The following is a 22,001-nucleotide window of genomic DNA, read 5'->3' as shown; positions in this document are numbered from 1 at the left end:
CAAATAGTTTTAAAAATGCTTTAACAAAAAATGCTGTCAGGGTTAAAAGTGACGTTTTAATAACTCCCAAGCGCTCAGATACTTCAGTGTTGAGAGGCAGCTCCTCACTTAATAAAAAGAAGGAAAACACTAAAAGGCACACGAGGCATTCCAGCTGCTCCACAGGCACCTGCTCAGCCGCCCGCAGCACGCAGTGCCCGCTCAGACAGCTCTGGGGCAGGGCAGTGAGGGCTGAGGAGGGAACAGGGTGTGCTGGGCACGCACACCCTGCAGAGAAGCACATGGGTGCGAGGGTGGGAGCACGAGGCTGGGCAGTGCGGGGCCGTGTGTGTGCCCCAGCTGCAGGTGTGTGCACCCCGTGCACCGCAGCTCCCCACAGCACTCCGGCGTGCCGGCCGCTGCTCTTGGCTCCCGTGGTGGCCCAGCCGCTGGTCCCCGGGCCAGTTCCCACGACCTGCTGCACTTCCTGAGGCTGGCGGCTGCCGCACGGCTCCAGGACGTGGTGGCGGAAGCGCTGTGATCTGGGTGGAAGGGGAGGCCGAGAGCCGGCCTCAGCCTGGGAACGGCCTCCATGTGGTGTTCCCCACGGCTGTGACACCCGGGGTGGGATGTGCTGGCGGCCAGGCGGCTCTGCCGGCCTCCAGAGGCTCTGGGATGCCCTGGGAGAGCAGGGCTTAGGAAGCTTGCTCCCGAGTGATTTCTGCTCCATGTCCAGCACAAGGCTGTCCCCCAAGCAGAGCCATTACATGAGTTTGTAAAATGCCCAGGGTTGGCTCCAGCCTAAAACCGCTCCCCTTGCTCCGGACGAGGGGGCACTCCGGGAGGCAGGTGCTCCCAGCCTTGCAGTGGTTCCCATCCCTTCTTCCAGAGATGTGCAGAAGGCAGGGAGCAGCAGTGCTCCCCTGCTCAGACCAGGCACCAGAGCTCATAGAGACATCTATCTTAGGTACGTTCCACACCGACCCATCACACACATGGCAGAGCAAAGCTATCCAAAAACTGAATTTGGGAATGCCCTCCATGTATGTGTCTTGGGAAGCTTTTTATCGGTGTTCCAGAGCACTACAGATAGCAGCTCATGAATCCCCAACTCAGCTGTTTGATGGGCATGTTCTCAAGTTTCTTCTTGCAAAATATTTAGGTTTTCTGGAGCTAGGATCACTTGGAGATTAGAACGGGAGTTCCAGGACATCAGGCTGCTCCTGCACCTGGTTTGGGTCTCCTGAAGGAGAGAGGTCTCTGGAAATCTTTTAGCTGTGGGCTCTTGAAGACAAACATTTGATTTCTCGGGGATTCCTCCTGATGGTCAACTCACCAGGATGAATCCAGCTGAAGCCACCTGCTCCAACAAAGGTGTTCCTGTCCCAAAAAAGTGCCTGGGAAAAGTGCCTTTTCCTGTCTACCTCATGTTTCTTTCCTCTCCATTCTTTGAGCAAAGCTGTGTTCAAATAACACTTCCATGGAACAAGGAGAACTGCAAGGTAATGGAATGAAAAGGTTTGCCATCTGGCCGTGTTCCAAGCTGACAAACCCTCACCCCTTTTTCCACTGCAGTTATAACAATGCTGGAAAACCACACTCAGAACACACCCCAGGCCTGAGTGGCTGCAGAAGACAGGGCTGCCCAACAGGCAGAAAAGCAGAGAATATCACTGCAGGCACCCACAAACACTCACAGGAGCTCTGAGAATAAAAGATCCTCCTCTCCTACCTCATGGTGGCACAAAACCTTCCCAGCTGAGTTCCCTGCTCCCAGGCAGACACACACACTCACTCTCAGCTTACTGTGGATATGTGCCAACAACCCCCAAAAGATTTGCAGTCATCTCTGCGAGGTGAAAACCAAATCATTCATCATCTATGGTAACAGGAAATTGCATGAGAAACCCTGATTTTACTTTCTTTGTACCAGTTTGCCCCAGAGTTCCAGATGATGGGAGTTTTGAGCTTTTCAGGCTTCTACGATGGCAGTGTAGACCTTTGTCTCTAAAAGAGCTTGTGGCATTCTGCTCATTCTTCTCCCAAACTGCCCTTCCTAAATTAAACTTTTAGCTCCTCCAAAATCCAAGCTTTTCCCCCTCCCTCTACGTGCCCAAGCAATGGTTTCTTGGAGAGATTCAAATAAAGAATGTAATTTTGTAAGTGTAAATTAATTGAATTTTAAAAGATCCAAAACCACAGTAACTTTGAATCACAAGAGAAAGGCATATTTGGTGGATTTGAAATAGGAAAAGATCCTAAGTTTATATTAGATGAAGAAACTTAGCATATTGTGAACAAATAAGTGAGCTTCATCACATGGAAAAGTATCCATTAGACCAAAAAGCACAAAATACAAGGAGACAAGCACCTACATACACAGCCATTCGTAATAAAACTATCCAGAGGACAATTTTGACAGTATTTGGATATTATAAAGGAGCTCATCTCCATAAAATGAGCAACCTGAGAAACAGCAGTACCCTGGCTTGTGGTTAACACACTGCAGCTGCTGACAGGAGCCAGGAGCCGGAGCAGGGCGGGCAGCTTTGCAGAAAAATTTCCTTCCATCAGCCCTTTGCCTCTGCTTGCAAATGATGCAGAGGGCTAACACCCAGCCAGCCTCTGCAGGGAGCCCCCAGCGATTTCACTGAGCCTGCAAATTCCTGTGGGGCTGCAAAAACAGGAGCTTTATGAATCCGACTGCACTGGAACAGAAACGTGCCCAGCAGACATCTCACACACACACAGAGGCACAGAAAGGAAGAATCCACACAGATTTGGGTGTTTTGCAAGGAGTGCATCCCTAAACCCAGCTGGCAAAATCCATGTTTGTCCGTGTGACATGGAACGAGAGAAACAACACTTCCAGAGGATGGGACAGAGGCATGATCATGATCTAGAAATATCTGGATCCCAGAGTGAATCCTCTGAATGAACCAGTGCAATGAAACAGGCCTGGACACATTATTATGGAGGTGTAGAAGTGAGAAAAACAAAATTATTAAGGCAAAAGGAGGTGTTTTGTCTGGACAGGTCCTTGAGCTTCCTGGCTCTTTGTTTCCAACGGCTTCACCACCAGCACAGGAGGTGTCAGAAGACAGGAGCTCTGCAGCTGGGGGTGAATCCTTGGCCCTGAACCACTGGCACTGCCTTGCAGCATCCCCAAGACTTGACACAAGTCCCTCTGGAGGATAGCACCAACCCCCTGTGTCGGATCCATGGGACCCACTCACTCCTTGGCTCAGTTGAACACGTAAATCGAACACATAGGGAGAGCGAGGTTTAGGGTGCTGTCACCTCACCAGGGAGCACCCTCTGCTCAGGGAGCCTTGGGGCAGCACTTTAAGGATTTCAGATCTGCAGGGACTCCAGATTTCCAGATTTGAGATTTCCAGGATTTCCTACTGTATAATACATAGGTTAAGATGAATGATACAAAACAAACTACCCCAAGGCAGAGTTCTGAGTTCCTGCTATGTGAAATTTCTAAGAAGCCTCACTCAGGTACTGTGAATGCTATGGGCAGACACAAGACTTCAGTTTTTTTACTGTCCTTGCAGTCAGCTTGTGGTCTTAAAAATGCAGCTCCAAGAGGCATTTTGGATTTTTGGCTGGAGTAGCAGTGGCTCATCACCGTGTACCAACACACCACCCAGTCTTTTACACAACTCCACCTCTGTTCACGGGAACGTTTCCTAAAGTATTGACCACAGAAAAGCAGCTTTTGTGCAAGTGCTACTGCTCAGAGGCTGCACACAGGCCCTGTTCTGGCTAAGTTCAGGCAGCTCCAACAGAAACACCTCCAGCTCCATCCATCTCACCTTCACACAGTGCCTATAAGCAGCCAAGATCTCTTTTTCTCCAGGGACAAGCAGCAGAGCTGCTGTTCCCAGCTTACATGTGGATGACTACAGAGAGGTGAACAACACCTGCCATGCCAGTATGGAATGCACAGGGAGCAAGGATGTGCCAGGAAAGATGAGCTCACTGTAAAAATAATTGAAAGAGCTTTTAAAGGAATCAATACAAAGCCTTGGCTGGATTCAGATGTGCAAATGCCAGCAGCAAGGCACCTCCCCACCATGCAGGGGCTTTCCTTTATGCTCCTTTTTATCAATTTGTCCTTGATTTTACTCCTTTTTTGTCTGTTTGTGCCACCTACCAGACCCTGCTCTGAATATCCTGGAGTGTGTCATACTCCACAAGCAGCCAAGGAAGAGAGCTCTGCGCACAGAGCAGCAGGGGTGATGCAGAGAAGCTACAGGCAGTGGAAACAGGGACAGGGAATCACAGAAGTATTTGTTTTGGCCAAGGAAGAAGTGACCTCCGGAGCAAACCCCAGTTCCCACAGATATTCCTCGCTGCCAGCTTGGCTGACGCAGTCCAGAGGCGGGAGCTGCATGCCTGAGCATCACATCTACATGTTCCTGGCTTCCTGGAGGCTCTGTACTCCATGGATTACTTTCTCCATCACACCCCATTCCCAGGTTCTGTTGCACCAGATCACCACAGGTGGAGGAACTGCCCTTTTTTCCAGTGTTTGCTAGTAAAACCCCTCTGCCTCTTCAGGGCAACCCATCCCGACACTCACTGCTTGGAGGGACAGTCAGGGACTTGCTCTGGCATGTCTTCAGCTTGGCCATCTGGTCATACCAGAAAAGCCCTCTCCAAAGGCATTGACACGGGCCCACAGCATCCTTCTGGAGCACAGGGCTCATCAATGACACACATTTGTGACAGACCCCTCTCATGGTGGGCCATCATGTCATATCACCAGCTCATCCCCCTGATACCATCCAGCTCCTCAGCACACCCCAATACCACCCAAATTCAGGCTGCATGGGAACACCTTTGCTTGGTGCTGATGCACATCCCACAGGCATGAGGAGGGACAAGGCCTCCTCAGAGCACAGCAGTGGGAATTCACCCCTTGTCATGATTTCTAAGTTTTCTTCTGCTCATTCCCTGGTTCCAGGCCTTGGAACACACCAGTTATTGCCATTCCCTGAAACAAGGCATTCCCTGACCTCCTTTTCCCTCATCACTAATTCATACCAAGCAGGTTTCAGCTCAGCTCATGCATGAACTCCGCACTGGCACTGCTTAATGGCTAAAGAACGAATTCTGACAAAGCTCATTAAAAACAACAAAAAAAAAAAAATACCCACTGATGTCAGCAACGTGCCTTAAATCTGACCCTCAGCTCCAGGCAGGTCTGCCAAGAAATCAAGTCATCCTGCTGGAAATATAAAGGGAGAGCCGAAAACTATCAGCACGGTTTGGAAGGAACCTCATTTGTTGTTACAGATGCGAAGCAGATGGAAGACACAGGTGAGTGACACCAACCAATTTGACTGTTCAAACAATTAAAACCCACCTTGCAGATGGGCACTCAAGACAATTCCAGACACACTGATGGTCCAGCTTTAGGGAATTTGTGCACAGCTCACCTCAAAACACAGGGAGCCAAAATGCCAGAAATGCTCCTGGTGCTGTTTTGGTTGTAATAGACACAGACATGTCAGCACAGGAAGACTGAGCTAGCAGAAGGGCTGGGACTGAGGTATGACAACAAAATTTTCTGGCAGGGTTCACTTTTGTCTTTCCCTTAGGAAAACAAGATCTTTACATTAAAAAAAAAAAAGGCACTGTTGAAAACTTAATTACATCTCTAGATATGTGTCCAGCCCCAGAAAGTTCTGAATGACATATTTCTAACAATGTTTTTAAATAACTACAGGGTATTAATTACACTCAACTCTACCAACCCTCTTCCCTCTTTGTCTGGAAACCTTTGGAAGTGTTTTCCATTAAGCAACACTTGTAAGCACAGCCAGCTATGCAGCATTTCTGCAGGTACTGAGGCGCTGTCTGTGTGATGTGATGCCCATCCCACACCCTGCACTCCGCTGCAGGGGAGGATGCAGCAGGGGGGCACACGTGCAGTTCTGCCTGGGGGAACAGACCCAGAGAAAGGCTGCATGACAGTGCTTCCCTGCTCCAATCCCCTCTGCAGCAGGCCTGTCTCCCTTATCTCAATGGCTGTGTTATCGCAAGGTCGCCAAGAGCCGCTGTGACTGCACGGCCACAGAGCCACGGAGCCGTGCAACTCACTCCTGGCACTTTCTCACGGGCAGGCCCAGGACTGCGGCCAAGGGAGAGCGTGGAGCAAATGCTGGAGCAACAGCCTGTCCTGCAGGAACCCCACGAGCCTCCATGGCCCCCAACATCCGGGCAGTGTCTCTGCTGCCAGAGCAAGGAGGCTGTGACTGGGCAATCTCACCTCTCTCCCATCCAGGAGCTTCTGTCCCGGGTCAGGCAGCTCTGAGAGGCAACAGCCACCTGCCAGCCCCAGCCCATGAGGATCACTAGCTCCAGGCACAGAGGGGCTCCGAGCCTCCGTTCCCCTAGCTGGGGAAAAGTTGATCACTTCTTTCCATAGTTTGTCCTCATGAAAAGTATTTTTAAGAGCTACACGGTCCACATTTAATCACAATCAATAATTAAGGAGATGCTCAGTTAGTGTTTGCAAGCATCTAAAACAGAAAGGTCGCAGATTGCATCCGTTTTGCATCTAGAATTTGGGTTAGTCAACCCCAGAACCCAGTGTGACAGAGTAAAGCTATTTGGAGGTGTCTGTCCTTTATCAGACTGTGGCAAAAAGAAACTGTCCAAAAATACAGTGCAACAGCATTTCTCACTGCCAAAATCCTGGGCAGGGTTGGTAAAACCCAGGGAGAACAGGAAGGCCCTGAGGCACAGAGGGAATGGAGCGGTGCAGGACCTTCCAGGGCAGGGGAAGGGAGAGCCAGGAGCATTGCAGGCGGTGTGGCCAGGTAACAACAACAAGGGATAGGACAGGCAGGACCTGAGTCCAAGCAAGGTGGTTTTTGCTGTGTGAAATACCTGCCTGCCCGGGGGCACGGGAGCCAGGGGTAGCTCCAGCCATGCCCAGAATATCCCACAGCAGCTCCATGCAGGGAACAGCCTCACATGGCCAAGAATGGCAAATAAAGAACCTGCTGGCCTCTGCTGGCACCGGCACCACAGAAACAGTGACCCCATGGCCTGGCTGTCAGGCCCAGCCTCATATGGCGGCTCTTCTACCCTGAAACTGTGGTGCGAGGGCATGTCTCGATGCCAAACCCCAGGCAGAGCTGGAATGATGAGCCCATTGCTCCCAGCAGCGTTCTTGGTGTTCTCTCCTCTGCACTCAGGGGACACTGAGGCACAGAGCAAGCAGCATGATGGGCACTCCCAGGGTTTGGAACTGAGCCAGGGTCTATGTCTTGAGGGCAATGCCCCTCTTTGGCCTCTATCCTCATGGCTTGTCAGGATGCCTCTCATTGCACCCAGCACCCTCCCCACAAGGGGCTCATGGGCACAGACCCCTAAACCAGCAGTGGCCACACACTGGAGAGCTGTAAGCAGCACCAGACACCTTGTGTTTCACACACTCTCCTCCCCAGCACAGATGGGGACACAGAGTGACACGCAAAATAAAAATATAAACCCTTCCCAGGGAGATTCAAAAATAATACTATGTACATTCCAGCTTCCCAAACAACAATCGCCTGAGAAGCCGGCACTGTGGGAAAGTCTCAGTTTGCTTTTCCTGGGCATTATAAATAGAATCAGGGCTACAAGCAGGGCTGGAAATGAGAAGGAAGGGGGAAAAGGCCATTTAATGGGCTCTGTTTGAACTTGGGCCCTGGCTGATGTTCAACTTTCTGCAGAACATCTGGTCCCTTCCTGCCGAGCGAGGGGCAGCGCCACTGCACTGGGATCTGGGATCTCCAGTCCAGGGCTGCTGGTCAGAGCCCAGAGACCCTGAGCCTACTGGGGCATCGCGCCTCAGGCTGTTGTAGGTGTCACTCAGGAGCCTGCACTGCCACTCAGAAGCTGCCTCTGCCAGGTGTGAGACCAGGTGGGTCAGTGTGAGATTCTGCAGGATTCCAACCCTGGGGCTGGCATCCACAGGGACTCCAGAGCTCTTCCAGAGGGCTGCTCAGTCCCTGATCCCATGTGAAGGCTCAGCACCCACCAAGCTCTCTTGCAGGACTGAAGCCCACAGGTTCTTCCATCTGTCTGGTTCTCCAGGAGCCTCATCTTTGGCTGTGTTGACTTCTTTTCTCTTATGGATACACTTCTCACCGAAAGCCCCTGCAGAACCCTGTCACAGGCAGCTCTGCATTCTGTTATCCATGTGTTCATTCTTTACTCAGGCTCCTACTTATCTGGGTTATCTTGTATCCCAGGCCACATTTTATGTACCAGCAGCATACTTTAAGCAGGAAATAGAATCATCGTGTCAAGGCATGATTTGTGTTGGAAGGGACCTTAAATCCCATATAGTTGCAACCCCTCTGCCATGGGCAGGGACACCTTCCACTATCCCAGGTTGCTCCAAGCCCTGTCCAGCCTGGCCTTGGACACTTCAGGGATGGGGCAGCCACAGCTGTTCTGGGCACCCTGTGCCAGGGCCTCACCTCCCTCACAGGGATGAATTTCTTCCCAGTCTCTAACCTCCGCACCAGTGGCTTCTTCTATGTGGCTCCACCAATGCTCAGCTCCTCATTCCTTGGCCCTGTTCCCTAACCTCTTCTCCCATCACCTCTGCCCCTGTTCCTCCTGGGCCTTGCCACTGCCCACAGCCCAGGAGCAGGCCTGGGGCCACCTGAGACCCGAGACCTGAGACCTGCCCCACAGGGGTGGGAACCCATGGGGAGAGATAAACGGGAGCCTCAGGAGCGCCAGGAGCCTGAGGGGAGAAGCAGGGGCCTGAGGGGCAATCTGGGACCTTGAGGAGAACCAGACCATGAGGAGATCCAGGAGTCTGAGGGGATAACCGGGACCCTATGGATAACTGGGAGCCTATGGATAACTGGGACCCTATGGATAACTGGAACCCTATGGATAACCAGGAGCCTATGGATAACTAGGTCCCCATGGATAACTGGGAGCCTATGGACAACCGAGTCCCTATGGATAACCGGGACCCTATGGATAACCGGGAGCCCCAGACGCGCTCCCCTCACCCCCTTCACAGACGCGAGGGGCGCGCGGGCGCGCGCCGGGGTGACGTCACAGGCTGGTGGGTGTGGGAGGCGGGGCCGGGGCTGGGCGCGCGCCCTGGCTGGGGCCGCAGGTTCCCGGGCTGCCCGCGCGCCGGGGGGCGGGGCCGCAGGTTCCCGGGCTGCCCGCGCGCCGGGGGGCGGGGCCGCAGGTTCCCGGGCTGCCCGCGCGCCGGGGGGCGGGGCCGCAGGTTCCCGGGCTGCCCGCGCGCCGGGGGGCGGGGCCGCAGGGTCCCGGGCTGCCCGCGCGCCGGGGGGGGGGGGCGGGGGCGCGCGGCTCGGGGGCGGGGCGGCGCCCGGGCCCGGGGGGTCAGTCGGAGCGCGGCGCCGAGCGGAGCGGAGCGGAGGCGGGGCACAGCCGGGCACCAGCGCCAGTAGCGACCGCGGCCGCACCGGAGCGAGCGCACGATGATAAACACCCAGGACAGGTGTGCAGCGCGCTCCCCTCGCCCTCCCTCGCTCTTCAGCGCGGCGGCGGCGGCGGCGGCGGCGGCGGCGGCGGCGGCGGCGGGCGGGCCCGGGGCGCGGGCGGGCGCTGAGGCGGCGGGGAGGCCGCGGGGAGGCCGCTCCGCTTTTCCCCGCTTAAGATCCCTATCGAGGCGTTGCTTCCCCCTGGAGGAACCTCCCGGGGATGGGTCTGGGCTCGCCAGGGCCTGAGCACCTCTCGCTGAGCTGCCCTCGCTGCGGCGGGGTCCGAGCGCTCCCTCCCCGCGCCCCCCACACCTCCCTGTGCCTGGGGGAAGGTGGCTTTTCCAGGCAGGCTGGGTGTCAGTAGGCACGAACTTACAGGATCTGTGTGTTTTTCTCAGCTGACCGATTCATCTTGCGTGTCTGTTCCTTGTTTAGAGTCCCCAGGGTGTCATTTCCTGCGCCTCTGTCGCCGATAAGAGCCCAGAGGATGCGCATGAAGCAGCCCTGGTTCTTGTCGGTTGCCTGTGTGGGAGATGGTTAAGCTGTGCTGTGCTGACCAGATGGTTATTTACAATTTACTCCTCAAATCGGGCTCCTGGATATGTGTCTAGCAATAATAATAATTGTTGTTGTTATTAGTCGTAGTCGTGGTATTAGTATTCGAGTGCAGCTGCATCTCCAGAGCCTGTTTTGGGAAGGGGCAGAAAGGAAAACAAACAAAACAGTAATTTCTCCAACGTCAGGGGAACTTTGTGGATCCTTCCATCTGGTCTAAGCGTTCAAAACAAATCAAACCCCCAAAAGAAGGAAATGGGTCGATTTCAGCCCCTGATACGCTGGTGGTGGTCTCAGCCTGGCTGTGTGTGCCAGGGCTGCCTAGGAGCAGCGGTGATGGGGCTCTGAAGTTGCTGAGCTGCCCTTTGCACTTCCCAGGGACAGGGCACGGGGTTGGGATCGCTGGGAGCTTAGCGAGTTAAAATTACACCCGCGGGATGGGAGCTTAGTAACATCGACTTTCAGCTCCCCTTTCGAGCAGGGCACAGATGAGCAGCTTGTACTGAGGAGTTTCTCCACTGAAGGGTCTTGGTGATCTAAATGCGTCTTAATTTCAGCCAAGCTGCAGGAAAGCAGCTTCTCTAAGGAGGACAGACGTCAGAAGGGAGCACAAGCCTAACTTTTAAGCTATAGACAGGCCTCAGGGAGAGTTGCCTGAGGATGGATGAAGGAATCAGACGTGGTTGGGTGTTTGCATGAATTTCTTCCCAGAGAGCTGAAGCACAGCTGGAGAAAGCGAAAGCCCTTTCAATCTGTGCCCCGCACAAACTCTCTTCCCTAAGGGTGCTGCTCTCAGAACCCTAATCCTGGGGGGGAATGTGGAGGTGTGCAGATCTGGGCCAGGGAATGTGCAGGCAGCAGCTGAAGGGGGCTGGTGTTTTGACTTTTGGCATGTGCCAGAGGAAGTGAGACCGGGAAGTGTCTTTGGCTGCTTTGCGTGAAAACTGCCTCTCTGTTTTAATTTTTTTTTTTTTTTTTTCCCACAACTCCACTTCATTATCCAGTTTCTCGATGCCTTGGCCGCAAGTTGGAATGAGCTATCAATAGTACATTGTTGGCTGGAGGGTAGAGGGAGGAGGGAAGGGAATAACAAAGCTGCCAACAGCTTTCGGGGGTGGGGACGGCACAAAGTGCTTTGTCATCCTCTCGACATCCACTACTACTGAACACACACTGGCCCATTGATAGCCCCAGGCACACCAGGGAGCACAGAACGCCCTGCTTTGCTCCCAGACATCTCCTGGTGTAATTAAACTGCCTTTTCTCTGAGAGGTGTCTGCTCTAGCACATGGGAATGCTGCCCCAGAGCCCTGTCTAGCGAACCTGGGGGAGGGAGGGAATGTGTGGAGGAAGAATATTAAGTGTTTCCTGTAGAAAGATGGTTTTGGTGGTAGGTGGTAAGCAGAGATCCGTGGTGAATTCTGCCTCATACATTTGTGAGTTATGTTTTTGGCACTCGGAAATGCCAAATTTTAGTAGTTTGTTTGCAGCTGGCACAGGCAAGTTACAAGGCCAGGTTGGATGGGGCTTGGAGCAACCTGGTGTAGTGGAAGGTGTCCCTGCCTATGGCAGGGGGTGGAACTGGATGGGCTTTAAGATCCCTCCCAGCCCAAACCAATCTGAATCCATGTTTCTAGGCATCTCAGATGGTTTTGGCAGTGCAGCTCTGTACTTGGTGTTTGGATACTTAAGCCTGTCTGCCTTGTGGAGAGGGATTAGAGTGGAAAAACACTGGATTGGGAACAGCTTCAAGTGAGAAGTTTCAGGACAGACAGTGGTTGTCAGAACAGCTGCAGAATTTATCCACTTGAGCTTCATTCCTCACTCCGTGCTCATGAAAACCCTCCCTCGCCGTGTTGTTTTGGTGGTGCTTCCTTAGCTTTGTGCTGGTGTGTTTCATAATGGGAGCACTGGAGAAGGACTGTTTTCCCTGCATGGCTTTTGCAGGCTGTAGTAGAGGAATATTGCTGGGCCTCAGCACAGAGCTTTTGTGGTGCTGAGAGAGGAACCAAGGCTCCGAAAGTAAAATAGTTTGCTTTGATGAGCTTCTTAAAAGCTGGAGCAGGCATTAAAAGCCTGTGTCCAAAGCAATTCTGGAAGACCATGTGTAGGGCTTCCAAACAAACTTGGAAACTGCAAGGGAAATGTGTTTTCTTGCTGTTCAAAGTATCTCTGTGGGGTGAACTAGTAATTTTTAGGGTTGGGGTGGAGGATGCTTGCATGGCACTTCATGTGTGTGTGAAAATGTTGCCGTGGACATTGTGGAGCCTATTGAAGAACCAGCCCTTTCACTTCTCCTGGCTTTGAAAATGTGAAACTTAAACCTTCTCCTCCTGGGCCCTGTTGATCTATTTGTAGATATTTGTCTCTAGAAAATGTGTGCTCATCTGGTCATGTGTTCCCAGCCATCTGCTCCTGGCAGCCTTCCAGGCCTCCCTTATTAGCATGAGGTTGCTCAGCATTCTCTCTGGGTTCCTGGCTCTAGCCCCTCCTGAAATCCTAACAAAACACGCTGGGTTCTGGTACCGCTGGGGCAGCAGGTGGTTTCAATGTTGACATCTGGGTGTTGTGGAGGTGCAAGGATACGAATGATTTGGGGATTTGAGAAGCTGGAGCCTCCGAAATGTGATCCCTGCTAATGTAACATGGTGTTCTCTCTCTTTCTCTTGCAGTAGTATTTTACCTTTGAGTAACTGTCCCCAGCTGCAGTGCTGCAGGCACATCGTTCCAGGGCCTCTGTGGTGCTCCTGATGCCCCTCACCCACTGTCGAAGATCCCCGGTGGGCGAGGGGGTGGCAGGGATCCTTCTCTTTCAGCTCTGATATATAAGGTGAGAAAGATTTAACATCTAAACACTGACCTGTACCTGTGTCACAACCGTGTTCAGTTCCTCTCACAGTCTGATGGGAATAAATGCAAAGAACTCCAAGATAATAAGTGGGAGAACAGGTAATTTTTCAGGAACTGAGCTGCAGACAGGTCTCTCCTGCTTAAATATCACCTGTTTATTAAGAAATGAGAGACCGTTGTGCAGCGGATCATTCACTGGCCTGTTCCCAGGGGCCTGCTGCAGCTATTGTACGTGGAGCCTGCATTATCAAAACGTGAAAGGGCTTCTGAAATGTCTGGCAGAGAGAGGAAGCGAGAAGCAGAAAGGTGAAATGCAGCAAGGGTCGATAAGCTCCTTCCTGCACCCTGGTCCTGAAGGTGAAGCTGTCAGGGCCTGGGAGCTGCCTGGACCGAGGCGCAGATGGGAGAGGCAGTCATCCAGCTCCCAGACAGGGCTGTTTCTAGAACATGAGCACAGGCAGGGGAGATCAGGAAGGGTTTGTGTCTGCAGACTTGCAGCCGTCTCATTTTGTGTTCCTCTTCATTCTGTGGGACCTTTCCTTTTGAATGAGGAGACCTGGCTGCTCCTGGCATTTGTGTGACTTGGCTCACACCTGTCTCCTTTCTGGGACAAGCTCTTCCATTTAGATGAGGCAGAGTGAATTTATGTTCGCCTTGCAAATTTGGCTGTTGAGCCAGGGGTGTTGTCATAGGGGTTAGACCTGATTTTTAATTAACCTGTGGGCGGCACACAGACGTTACCTGATGGAAAGATACAGACCCTTTCGGGCCACAGCTCCCAGAGTCTCCTCTTGGAGTTTCTGAGAGAATCACAGACCTCGTGGCTGATTTCAGGATTTCCTTTGGTGAGTTTTCAGCACTTTCTTCACCTGCTTCCCTTGCAAAATGTTGACCTCTGAGCCTCCAGGGACAAGGTCCCATCGGTTTAATGCCCGAGGTAAATTGTCACAGATGTTTGGGGGGTACAGACTCCAGAGAAGCAGCACAATGAGCTTCCTACCACAGAAAGAAGGTACAAAAATAGCTTCAAGAGGGCTCAGGACAAGTAATGAATCCCCTCTGGGTGGGAAATGGGACCCTGCAGCTGGAACTCCCACCAGCCAGCCTTGCCAAGCCTTGTCTGTGCACCAGGCAAGGCCCAAAGGCAAAAAATGGGCTCAGCATGGAGGAGGAAGGTGGGATCAAATAATGATTTGGAGACTTTGGAGTGTTTAATTCCAGTACAACCCTGAACTTGCACAGATTTTGGCAGTGGCGTGTATGTCATCCAGATAGCTGCATCCCAGCAATATGGATCCAGGAATTCCTCCTGGATTTACTGCTTGACAAAACTAGCAGAATTGGTCAGAAAATCAGCCCCTGCTGTAACAAAGAATCATGGAATAGTTTGGGTTGGAAAAACCATCTAAGGTCATTGAGTCCAACTGTTCTGTCTGTACTGCCCATGTTCACCACTAACCCATGTCCCCAAGTGCCAAACCCACAGGGCTTTTAAACCCCTCCAGTGATGGTGACTCCACTTCTCTGAGCAGCCTCTGCCAGGGCTGGACAGTCCTTTCGGTGAAAACGTTTTCCCTAATATCCAGCCTCCTCTGTCCTGGCAATGGTTGAGGTAATATCCTCTCATCCCATCCCTTGTTCCCTGGGAGCAGAGCACGACTCCCACCTGGCTGCACTCTCCTGTCCAGGAGCTGTAGAGAGCAGGAAGGTCCCCCATGAACCTTCTTTTCTCCAGGCTGATCTCCCCCAGCTGCTCCTCATCAGACTTGTGCTCTAGTCCCTTCCCCAGCTCTCTTCCCTTCTCTGGACATGTTCCAACCCCTCAATGTCTGTCTTGGAACGAGGTGCCCAGAACTGACCCCAGGATCTGAGGTGTGTCAGACCTTGGAGTGGTTACAGGGTTCTGTCTGCCCCCTTGGTCACCTGCTCAGTCTGCTGAGTCAGTGCTGTAGTTAGAGCAGCTGAGCTTTTCAGCCAGCAACCACCAGCATGACCTGGAAAGGCATCTGGATCCAAAAGCTTTAGTCCTTTTCCAGCTGTATCAGCTGTTCAGTCCAAGGGATGACCTTTCTGAACACACTTGCCTCTGCTGCCTCTGCCGGCGCACACAGCACTGGGATACATCACTGCTATAAACTGGGGCTCCCTATGAGTGTTGGCATTTTTGTCTTAAGAGACTTAAAAGCTCAGCCCTCCATCCAGAGAGCTCTTCTGGAGGTAGGAATGCCAAGAAGTCCGGAGTGGGTGCTGTGCAGCCGAGGTGTGCCCTGGCTGGCAGACTTGGCCAGGAGGCTGCAGGTGTAGCCCATGCCAGCAGCCAGTGCTTCCACAGCTCTCTCCAGCCACTTGGCTGGGGTGGATCACAACATCCTTCCTTCTCACCCTGCCAACACACCAGGGCCTCCCCCTGTCCTTCCCAGGACATCTGAGGAGCAGAGCAGGACGGGAAAATCTTGTGCTCAATGAATGGGAACCAAGTGGAAGTTGGTCCTTGAGGCTTTCTGTTGCTGAAATTGAGCTGGAGGGCTGGGGAGCCAGGGTTTGGGCAGCTGGGTAAAATTCAGTCTGGTGGCAGGGGGTTTTGTCCACAGGAACATGGCAGGGGGATTTTGTGTGGGGATTTTTCCAGGGTGAATTAAAACTGAGTGCTTGTTGTGTAAACAGGGTTTTGCTTTGAGCAGCTTCCAAAGAATTTTGGGCTGCTGTTGCTGCTTCACAGAAGCAGCCCACAGAGCCTTTCTCTTCCCTAGCATCTCTGGATGCCTGGGAGTAAAGTGGCAGCTGCCCCAGCCAGGCTGTGTAAAGGTAATTCCCACTGAACCAGGGGAACTAGTTCTGCTGATCCCTGCAGCCGTGCTGCCTTTGGCTCCTGGGCTGTCACAGTGGGGTTTCAGTGGAACAGCCTCACTGGGTTTAGAGCACTGGACATAACTTCTGGTGCCAGGTTCTGAACCAAATAGCTCAGAATGCATTTCCCTTCCTGTGGCAGTGCCATACTTCCCACTCAAAGGCACACCTCCCATGTGTCAATCCCAGCCTGCTTTCCTTACCTTCCTCACCCAGTTTTAGTTTTGTGAGCATGGGAAAAGTATGATATGTGAGCTTTTCTGGAGAGAAGGATGTTTTCTGGAACAGAAACACTTTCTGCACTAAAACAACTGTAAAGGGTCCTGTAAAGCCATTGCTGAAGGATATGCATGTAAGCCCCTTGGATTTGTGTTTTTTAAGAACCTCTGTATTCAGCCCTGCCTCTCTCTGCTGGCTCCATCACAGCCACAGCTTGACCTGATAGAGCAGCTCTCAGTGCATTTCTTGGTGCACTCAGCCACTCAGACTTCTTGCACTCAGATGTTCTTTCAAATATCCTACAGGATATTTATTCTGGTGAAGTGTAAACTTGTTTTTCAGCTGAGCTTTGTGGGCTTTCAATGAAAAACTTCCTCTGCTCAGCTTTGGAGGCCAAGCAGCTCCCAATTTGGACGTGGTGTTACTTTGTCACCAGTGTGAGTGTCCTTGGAGGTTTCTCTGTCATACAGTAGTCCAACCAAGGACATCTGTTTTAAGACAGGAGGTAATAGGAATTAAAGCACTGGGACAGTGGCTTGAGGAGCCTGTAAGGGCTCGTAAGGAGCTGCTGAATTAATAGCCCTGTTAAAATAAAGTATCTGGAGGCTGGACAACGATCCAGTGGAGTGAACCACTGCCCACCCACCTGCTGAGGAGGGAGGGACACATGGCTCTCCAGGTGCTCTCATGACTTCAGAGCTGTGCAGGTGCCTGTGAGGGACAGGGACACACCAGCTGTCACCAAGCTCAGGGGACAGTTCAGCTTCACTACAGTAACAGTATTAACTTGGGGCTCTTTGCAGTGAAACATGGAAATCATTTCTGGGCAAGCCAAGTGCCTGCAGGAACTGTCTGAGGGAATGGAGCTGTAACCACTGAATTTCTAGGAACTGCTGAGCTGATCCCAAGTAATCTGCATGCTTGGCATCCTCATGAGGCAGGACTGGGGAAGGACGTGTGTTTGTGGTCTCTGGAGAAGACCTCCTCACAAGCTTCAGATCTGGTCTGGAATTTCCCTGTGCTCTGTGTTTTCCTCCCTTTCACCAGGAGGCAAACCATTGGCTATAAAATCTGGGAAAGCAATTTGTGGTCACTCCTGGAACAGAAAGTGGGTCCTTCTGGGAGAGGCACCGAAACTGGTTGGGTTGTGGCAGCAGAAGCTCTGTGTTGGGTGTTGAGTCCAGTTGTGTTCTTGGAAGGGCAGTTCTTGAAGCACCACCAGATGTGGCTGGAGCCTGCATACACTCCTGGAGGGAGTGGAGTCTTCCACTCAGAAATTTAATATTATGTCAATATGTAAAACTACATTCCCTTAGCAGGAAAACATGGCTAGAAATCACTCTGAGGGCTGAGAACTGTGTGATGTGTCCCTGAGCCAGCAAAAGGGGAAGGGAAAAGCATAATCCTCTTCTCAGTAAAACCCTAAGACTATTTCTTTGCATTTGATTTTTCCAGTTGTCCCCTGACTGTTCAGGACTTTACATTTTTCATTTTCCCAGGATGAGAAGATCACTGTTAGCCAAGATGTCTCAGTGCATGAAGGGAAGCCTCACATTGTCCACTTCCAGTACAAGGTCACAGAGGTGAAGACCTCCTCCTGGGATGCAGTGCTCTCCAACCAGAGCCTCTTTGTGGAAATCCCTGATGGATTATTAGCTGATGGAAGCAAAGAAGGGTAAGTTCTGGATCCCAAAGGTGCAGCCATGGCTCCTGGCAGGACTTTGCTTACGTGGGTGATTGTGAATGGACACCCCATCCCTGGAAGTGTTCCAGGCCAGGCTGGATGGCACTTGGAGCAACATGGTCTAGTGGAAAGTGTCCCTGCCCATGGCAGGAGTTGGAACGAGATGAGTTTTATGGTCCCTTCCAAACCAAACCATCCTGGGATTCCGTGCTGTGGGGAAAATGGGCTGTGCCATGGCAGCTCTGCTTGTGGTTTGTGCACATTCTGCTCCCTTGTCTGCAGAGTACCCCATAGGAATATTTTCCCCCCAGCAATATTCCAGATGAGTCACCATTTTTTGAGTTCCAACAGTAAAGAAAAACAAGCAATAAATGAGCAGAGTGAATTTTTGTATACTTTGGTATGGAAAGCCAACAAGATTTTCTCTGCTATTTTATTATTCTTTAATTTTATTTTTCCGCTGGCCACTTGGCAAGCCTATCTTGGCAGATTTTCCTCTCTTTCAGGGAAAAAAACAGCCCTCCATCCTATTGATGCTCTCCTCATCAGTAGGTGGATCTGCTCTTGGAGCGCTGCCGCACTGGCGCTGGGCTCTGCCAGGAGCTCGGATTTTTCTCTTGGCAGAATCCGGTCATGTTTTGTCCAGACAGCTCTGCTATGGGAAGTTTGTGTAAACGCAGCTTCCAGAGCAGCTCCTTCCTGCCAAGTGCTGTGCCAGAGGTCTCTGCTGCAGTGGAGATGTGGCTTTGCTGGATTCTGCAATCAACTCCTCCTAAATCTCCAAATAGGCTTCATCCCTCAGTGACACGAGCTAATTAAGGAAAAACCCATCGCCGGGCACCTTCAGGAAGTGGCAGTGTTGTTGCTGTCTCACACTTGTCTCATTTGACTCTGAGTCCAGATAAATGTTTGTGTAGTTTCTCCAGTTGGCCCATAAATCTCTGGGCTCCCCCTGGAATGGGTCCTCCTGGGAGGGGATTTATTTGCCAGTGTCATTGTGACTTAAAGCGCAATTTTGTCAGGTTATTTTTAGCTGGGTGAAACAGCTGAGGAGAGGCCAGAGGCCATAATTACAGTAGTTCATTAACATATTAACAGAACCTTTGCAAATTTAATCTGCCGCGCTGCGCTGACAGCTGGTTACTGAGATGGAGAGCCAAGGCCTGTTTGTCACTGCTCTGGCAGCACCAGCGGTTGCAAGTGACAGCAGCTGATCCGTGTGCCACCCTGGAGGCTCGCAGAGGGGTTACTGCAGCACCACTTCCATCAAGAGGTGGCAGAAATAATCCAGCTGGAAAGGCAGGAAGCGAGGATTGGGGGGCAGCAGCTGTGCCGTGCAGCCGATGCACCCGGAAAATGGCTCTGCCTGTGCACACGTCCTCTGGGGATGGTTTGTTCTCCTTTTCTGCCTGCCATGAGCTCGGTTCTGGGTGCTTCTCCTTCCCAAAAAGCACAGAGCTCCCAGATCCCCCACGTGCATTGCCAGGGAACGCAGCCTGGCCCAGGAGCAGCTGCAATATTCCGCTTCCTGCCTATGAAGGCTTCGGTCCCAAAGCACCACGGGTGGGGAGGGTGTTTGTGGCTGTGAAGACAGGAACTGATCGGGACTCGGAGCAAGCACAGCTCTTGAATCTGCAGGGCAGGAAGCCCATTGTTTCAGCACCCATTGTTTGCTGCAAGGGGGCTGTAAACAATCTTTGTGTCCGAAAACATCCAAACAGTTGATAATTCAATAATGCTCAGAGGCTTCCTCAGGACAGGACTTCCCAGAGCTGATGTCCTTTTGTCTTCCCCCTCCTTGGCAGGTTGTCAGCACTGCTGGAGTTTGCTGAAGAAAAAATGAAAGTCAACTATGTCTTCATCTGCTTCAGGAAAAGCAGAGAGGATCGAGGTGAGGGCTGATGCACGCTCGGGTTTGCTCCTGACATCTCACACGGTGCTGCTGAAGCTGTAAAGAAACTTGGTCATCCCAGGGCAAGACCCACGGGACCCTCCTGGTGCAGGGATTGTTATGTGCATAATTCTTAGGGGAATAGTTTTGTGTGGAGGAAACCAGCCCTTTTTGGAGGGTAAGGGCGAGGGAGTGTTGTGGTTTCTCCAGCAGATCTGGATAGGGCTTGGAACAACTTACTCTAGTGGAAGTTGTCCTGGCCCATGGCAGTGGGGTGGAATTCAATGAGCTTTAAGGTCCCTTCCAGCCCAAACCAATCTGGGATTCCATTCATCTGTTTTGCTGTCCTGCCATTAAATACTCTGGTGCAAAAAGCTGCTCCTGAATGATTTGGGATGATTTTCTCATCCAGTGGCAGTTAATATTCCCTCTTTGGTGAGCAGTGAAGTTCTCTTTGGCACCAGGCTGCTGTGACACGGAAGTTGAAACCAGGGAGGAGTTATTAGATGGAAAACAAGCACTTCGAGCCTGTTGCCCTGAAATTCACCAGCTTTTTAAAGATCTCCTGGCACTTCTGTCCTTTCTGGGCTTACAGGTAATCCTGGCCCTGGCTCAAGATGCTTATGGCTTTGGGGACAGCGTTAGTATCTAAAGATAGAAGTGCTGGGTGAGGGATTACAGCCTGGGGGGCTGGGGGATGTACCAGGCTGGGAGCATGTCACTCTAAATCCCACCAGAGTCCGGCTGTATCCGAGCGAGTAATTCCAACCCCAGCTCTAATTTTACTCCGCAGCTTTGTGAGCTGTCCCGGCTTCTCCGAAACGAAGGGCCTTAGTAAAGCTGAGCTGAGCCCAGGAAGATGTCATCATCCCTTATTACCATGCCAGGAATAATTTCCAGATCAAGTCCTGGCTGTTATGTCACCACTAGCACCGGTTGCGTGGGTGGCCCCCACGGAGGCTGGGAACAGCCAAGGCCAGGGGTTGTTTGTAGGAGTTCTGGAAACCTGGGTCCTTGTCTATGACAGCTTAAATTCAGTGCTGCCAGGAAGTATCTTCAGGAGCTCCTCTGCATGGTCACTCCCACACTGGAGCTGATTGCCCGAGGGTGCCATAAGGCGAGGGTCACAGGGCAGCCATTGCTTCAGTGACTGCCACAGAACCGTCTGTCTGGGCTGGCCCCGCTCTTAATTCCCACATGTGGCTTTCCTCAGGTCCCACCCCGACCTGTGCAGAGCTGTCTGGAGTTTCCACTGAGCTCCAGCACCTCCTTGTGGAGACAGCAAATGTCTGCTTTGTCCCTGAGCAGATTCCTCCTGGCTGTTGTCTGTCCTCTCGGTGGTCAAGGGTGCTAGGGCAGGACAGAACCTATGGGATGGCCACATGCATCCTGGGAAAGCAGGGATGTGCAGCTGGTGCAGGCAACCAACCACTGCTGTTTCTCACAGGAGATAGAAGAAACATGAGGACAAAGCTGCACAGCTGAAATCCCTTCACACTTGGGAGCAGCTGTGATGAGCACAGGAAGAGCCCTGCTGGAGAGGGCTGTGCTTGTCTGCACAGTAAGCTCTGGATGCACTCAAAGAAGTGTCCCACACACTTTGACTGATGGCTCAAGGGAGAGGTAAAGAGGATTATTCCTGCTGGTAACAGATCTCCTTCTCTTTGGTAGCTCCGCTCCTGAAGACGTTCAGCTTCTTGGGCTTTGAGATCGTGCGGCCTGGCCATCCCGCTGTCCCGTCACGGCCGGACGTGATGTTCATGGTGTACCCCCTGGATCAGAGCTCTTCCTCTGATGAAGAGTAGCTGCAGAGAGGAACTCCAGTGGGACCCTAACATGCTGTTGGAGGGGAGAGAGGACCACCTCCTTTCCTGAGGAGAGGGAAGCAGAGCTTCTGTTGGACTGCAAGCGCATTTCTCATTGTTAGATTGGGCTGTGTATCCCCAGAGTTGACTCTCATTGAAACATGTTGCCTAGAGAACTATCTATCACACATGTAATCATCACTAGGAAAAGGAAGATGTTTATGAACTGGCATAGGACCCCTTCCCATGCAGCTGCACGGTGTGGGAGCCCCGGGGTCGGTACCACCTTCGGGACTGCTCCAACCCCCCATTGGTGCCTCCTGCCTGCCCCGTGTGGGCTCAGCTGGGACACAACCCATTCATTTCCCACTCAAGACCTTAAAAACAGCCTGGCTTGGTGTGGGGCATGTGCAGGAGATGCTCAAGTTTATCCTTTAACACTACATTAAACCCCCATGCATCTTCACTCCAATGCTGGTTTAACTGGTCTAACCTTTTTTTTCCCCCTTTTTTTTGAAACTTTCTTTTCCAGCTTTTGTTTTACGCAGTCTTAACCCTGTTCCATGTTCCCACGACACTATCATGGCATTCAATAAAAGGGGCATTCAGATGAACTTCACACACCTGGGGCTGCTTATTTGGGAGGAGCAGTCCTGACCTGCACCGTGATGGTTGGGATGGTC

At 52.1% G+C, this 22,001-nt stretch overlaps 1 protein-coding gene across 1 annotated transcript; it reads left to right on the top strand.

Annotated features, from left to right (window-relative positions):
• The first annotated feature begins 9,371 nt into the window (after window positions 1-9,371).
• On the top strand, window positions 9,372-21,934 carry OAZ2 (ornithine decarboxylase antizyme 2). Its single transcript, NM_001290115.1, is given in 5 exon segments — window positions 9,372-9,484; window positions 12,695-12,852; window positions 17,438-17,613; window positions 19,428-19,513; window positions 21,185-21,934. Coding segments are annotated over 5 exon segments (573 nt in total). The 5' UTR covers window positions 9,372-9,464; the 3' UTR covers window positions 21,319-21,934.
• The last annotated feature ends 67 nt before the right edge of the window (window positions 21,935-22,001 follow it).

Source organism: Pseudopodoces humilis, chromosome 16 (assembly GCF_049639895.1).
Source record: "Pseudopodoces humilis isolate 2021_Gansu_Grassland_sample_001 chromosome 16, ASM4963989v1, whole genome shotgun sequence".
Taxonomy (NCBI): Eukaryota; Metazoa; Chordata; class Aves; order Passeriformes; family Paridae; genus Pseudopodoces; species Pseudopodoces humilis.
This window is presented reverse-complemented; position numbering and strand designations above follow the sequence as displayed.